Source organism: Equus caballus, chromosome 2 (assembly GCF_041296265.1).
Source record: "Equus caballus isolate H_3958 breed thoroughbred chromosome 2, TB-T2T, whole genome shotgun sequence".
NCBI classification, from domain to species: domain Eukaryota; kingdom Metazoa; phylum Chordata; class Mammalia; order Perissodactyla; family Equidae; genus Equus; species Equus caballus.
In genome coordinates this window covers 11,100,789-11,105,380 of record NC_091685.1, presented here as the reverse complement: position 1 = coordinate 11,105,380, position 4,592 = coordinate 11,100,789, and the positions used below count along the sequence as shown (strand labels likewise).

Below are 4,592 nucleotides of genomic sequence, written 5' to 3'. Positions count from 1 at the left end.
GTCCGCGTGAACTTTAACATCCAGGGGCCGAACGCAGTGAAGGCAGCGGCTCCAGGGAGCGAAAGGTTTGCGGGATCTGCGGGGAAGAGGAGGACCCGCCTCCGGCACCGGAGCCGAGCTCCCGCCGCGGCGGCTGTTTGTTCCCGCCGGGCCCCTCCGCGGAGACACTCCGCCCGCCCCCTCCCGCCCCGCCCCACCCCGCTGAGGGAGCTCCGCCCCGGGCTCGCGCTCTTCCGCCTTGGGCAGCCGCTGGGCGGGAGGGACTAATACCCGGACCCCCCCCCGCCCCGGGGGGACTGGGGCCGAGACCGGCCAGGGTGAGGGGAGGCCTCAGCTCCTTCCGCCCGCGCCCCGGGTGCAGGCCCCCGCTCGGGCTCCCGGGGCAGCGGAGAGAGCCGCGGGTCGGGTACTCCCCGAGAGGTGAGAGCGGCCGAGTCGGGCCACGAGGGGGCGCTGCGAAGCTGGGGGACACCCCTCCCTGCCCGCCTCAGTCCCCCGCCCCCTCCCCGCCCGCGCGCAAAACACACTCGCCCCAGAGGCAGCGCGGCGGAGCCCGAGCCGCGGCCGGAGCGGAGCCGGAGAGCGGCGGCGGCGGCGGCACCATGACCCTGGGCAGCTGCTGCTGCGAGATCATGTCCTCCGAGAGCTCCCCGGCCGCGCTGTCCGAGGCCGACGCAGACATAGACGTAGTGGGCGGCGGCGGCGGCGGCGGCAGCGGTGGGGGGGAGCTCCCTGCCCGCTCCGGGCCCCGCGCCCCCCGGGACGTGCTCCCGCACGGCCCCGAGCCTCCCTCGGAGGAAGCCGAGGCGGACGCAGCTGAGGACGAGGAGTCGGGCGGCTGCTCGGACGGCGAGCCCCGCGCTCTAGCGCCCCGGGGGGCGGCGGCCGCAGCGGGAAGCCCCGGGCCAGGCGCGGCGGCGGCCCGGGGCGCGGCGGGGCCCGGGCCGGGACCGCCGTCGGGGGGCGCGGCGACGCGGAGCCCCCTGGTGAAGCCTCCCTACTCGTACATCGCGCTCATCACCATGGCCATCCTGCAGAGCCCCAAAAAGCGCCTGACGCTGAGCGAAATCTGCGAGTTCATCAGCGGCCGCTTCCCCTACTACCGGGAGAAGTTCCCCGCCTGGCAGAACAGCATCCGCCACAACCTCTCGCTCAACGACTGCTTCGTCAAGATTCCCCGCGAGCCGGGCAACCCGGGCAAGGGCAACTACTGGACGCTGGACCCGGAGTCGGCCGACATGTTCGACAACGGCAGCTTCCTGCGGCGCCGTAAGCGCTTCAAGCGGCAGCCGCTGCCGCCGCCGCATCCACACACGCACCCTCACCCGGAGCTGCTGCTGCGTGGCGGGGCTGCGGCGGCGGGGGACCCCGGCGCCTTTCTGCCGGGTTTCCCCGCTTACGGAGCCTACGGCTATGGCTACGGGTTGGCTCTCCCGGCCTACGGCGCACCGCCGCCGGGCCCGGCCCCGCATCCGCATCCACACCCGCACGCCTTCGCTTTCGCCGCCGCCGCCGCTCCTTGCCAGCTGTCGGTACCCCCAGGCCGTGCCGCCGCGCCTCCACCCGGACCTCCGACGGCCTCGGTGTTCGCAGGCGCAGCCTCGGCTCCGGCCCCTGCGCCTGCCCCGGGCACAGGGTCGGGCCCGGGCCCCGCAGGCCTGCCCGCCTTCCTGGGCGCGGAGCTGGGCTGCGCCAAAGCCTTCTACCCCGCGTCGCTGAGCCCTCCCGCAGCCGGCACCGCGGCTGGTCTGTCCACCGCACTCCTGCGCCAGGGCCTCAAGACGGACGCGGGCGGTGGTGCGGGCGGCGGGGGCGCCGGGGCCGGCCAGAGGCCTTCCTTCTCCATAGACCACATCATGGGCCACGGCGGCGGCGGGGCAGCACCCCCGGGCGGAGGCGAGGGCTCCCCGGGATCGCCGTTCGCGGCGGCGGCGGGTCCTGGCGGTCAAGCCCAGGTCTTGGCCATGCTGACTGCCCCAGCCCTGGCTCCAGTGGCCGGCCACATCCGCCTCTCGCACCCCGGGGACGCGCTCCTGTCCTCAGGGCCTCCGTTTGCCGGCAAAGTCGCCGGTCTCAGTGGCTGCCACTTCTGACCGCGTCGGCTCAGGGCCAGTTAGGCCCGCACTCCTAAGTCTCTCCCGGGAGCTCCTGCGGTCCCAGAGGAACTCAGGGAGTCTATTTATGAAGAGTCGCCAGACCTTGGGCCGGCGCGCGTGACTTGGCACTTCAGGCTCCACGCTCAGAATCTCGCCGACAGTTGGGACGAAGCGGGCTCCATCGCTCAGGGAGAGGCCCGGGTCTACGCGACGAGTTCGCAAGCCACGATCCGGTTCCAATTTGAGCAGTATAACGGGGGCGGGGGGAGTCTTCGCTTTCTCCCGGCAGCCCCGGAAGAATGCTGTCCCGGAGAGAAGCCTGCCCAGGCCCCGCGGGTCCCGCCAGAAACACCAACTGCGCAGAGGGGTCTCTCTTTCTGCATCCCGCTCACTCCTTCCTCGGCTTTGAGGCCCTGCTTGTCCAATATTATAATTTAAAGACACCTATTATCCGCTTTGTGCTCAAAAGAAGAATTCAACTTTTTTTCCTTGCTGTTCTCCAAGGAGGTTCCTTCTCTCTGAAGCCTATAAAGGAGTGTCCACAGGCGAAGCTGAACGAAGAGGTGAAGCGAGGGGTCTCCACAATCCATGCGGAGTCCCACCCCGCCGAGAAACATCCTCCCTCTTTTGTGTTGGGGTGCTTTTGAAGGAACTTTTCCCCTTTCCCGTGGCCGGCTGGGTCCAGCCACCCAGGGCCAGCAGTCCTCTTAGTGCTCTGCTCTGTCCCAGGCCCTGGGATATTTATTGTAGCTAAAAGCAATGAGGTTTGGGTGGGAGAGGAGGTCTGGGTCAGGGGCTGGAGAGGTGGGGGTGGGGTGGGTGAGGGCACATCCTGTGGCAGGGGGTCCTGTAATTATTTGTAAATATCTGTACAGCGGGCTGCTATCTGCGTTCTCTGTCCACTGGGTGTGCATTGATTTAGACTTCTCTACTGTGGGGAGACTCTGAAATCGTCTGATGGTTTGTGTGGAAAAAAAGAAAAATGTCTCCCCCCACTCCTCGTTGGTGTCAATTGAATAAATGTATGTGAACTCCGGCAGTCACCAGCTCGGTCTGCTTGCCTGCACTCCCCTGCCCGGGTTGGGGCTCTCCCAGAAGACCCCGGGCTCTCCTGCAGTCCAGGCAGACCAAGGCCAGCTTGGGCTTATCAGATGCAGGGGACCCTGGCCTGGGCCTTCAGCTGTTAATGGGCCAGGACTCTGGGAAGCCCGTGACCCTTCCAGCACTTTCGTTTTCGCTCTGGTCCTAGAAAGGTTTCTGCCTGGGGTTTTGCAGAGAGGTTTTGTTTCAAATGCACCTGGGGATTCTCATCTCCTTCCACTTTAGACTTTCGCGTGGGCTGGGCAGATCTGGGTGCCCCATGCTCGTGGACACTGTCCCTGTGAAGTACGGTTTGAGTGAATGAGTCTCTTGATGCATATCCGTGTGCCTCTGTGTGCAGGGGCTTTTACGGAGCTTCAGATTTGTGTTCATGTCAGTCTGGGTTGACATGCATCCTTGCTTTTTGTCCTTTTACTGGGGAGGGGTGAGTTGTAGTTCACAATGTTTGTGGTTTTTATTTCTACATGTGTCCGTGAACGTGTGCCTCTGTGTTTGTGATTCTCTGTCACTGTCTCTTTCTGTGTCCCTAAGGGGAGAAGGGTTTTTCGGCCACTGTAGGGCCTTCTTTGGATCCCCCACCCTCCTGGCACATGGAAGAGTCAGAGTGAAAGGACTGAATTGGGGACTGTGAACCGCCTCTCTCCTGCAGCTGAGAGGGTGAGAGGTGTGCTATGAGTGAGGGAGAGCGTCAGTGTGGTCTCCCTCTGCTAGGCCAACCTCCGCAATCCTGAGTCATGCTCACAGCCGGGGACTGTTGCCTGCGTGCAAGGCCACTGGGCTGCTGGAGGCTTCCATCAGCTCACTGAGCCTCCCAGCTCGCTGCCCGACTCCTGGTGGCCAGATTGGCGAGCGTTTTGGGTGAGATGTGATGCTTTGGGTGAAGCAAATATGGTTTCTTAGCTCTTTCCTCTGTACATTCAGCTGAGAGAGGGAGAAATATGGAGGTGCGGAAAGAGGCCATTCAGCTTTCACAGAATATAGACACGTGCTGAGGGTGAGCATTGGGAGACAAGTGACAGAGAGACAGAGAAAGAAGAAGAGAACCAGATGCAGAGAACTTGTGAGGGGCAGGCAGGGAGAAGCCATTGAGACCTCTTTTGCCAGATCCCCAGGCATCAGCAGTAGTAGGAAAGAAGGAGGAGGTAGAGGATGGAGTGTCCTATGGAAGAGGGTTGGAATCAGGATCAGGGTGGAGAGAATGCACCGGGGCTGAGGAAGAGTGGCTGGGACTCCTAAGTCTCCCAGCCCCTTCCCCAGTGGAGGAGAGACAAGGTCGGAGGGCGTATGGTAAACGCAGCCCCTCTGCCAGAGGTGAGGTGCCCTCCCCGCCATCTTGTTGAGACTACGGGAGTGAAGAGAGATGGAATGCAGTGGGCCACCTTCCCACGAGTTTAT

The 4,592-nt window shown here is 64.4% G+C and overlaps 1 protein-coding gene across 1 annotated transcript; it reads left to right on the top strand.

Annotated features, from left to right (window-relative positions):
- The first annotated feature begins 233 nt into the window (after positions 1-233).
- FOXD2 (forkhead box D2) lies at positions 234-3,135 on the top strand. The gene has a single exon (XM_023630297.2). The coding sequence runs from the start codon at positions 603-605 to the stop codon at positions 2,091-2,093; it is 1,491 nt and encodes a 496-aa protein (XP_023486065.1). The 5' UTR covers positions 234-602; the 3' UTR covers positions 2,094-3,135.
- Positions 3,136-4,592: the final 1,457 nt, after the last annotated feature.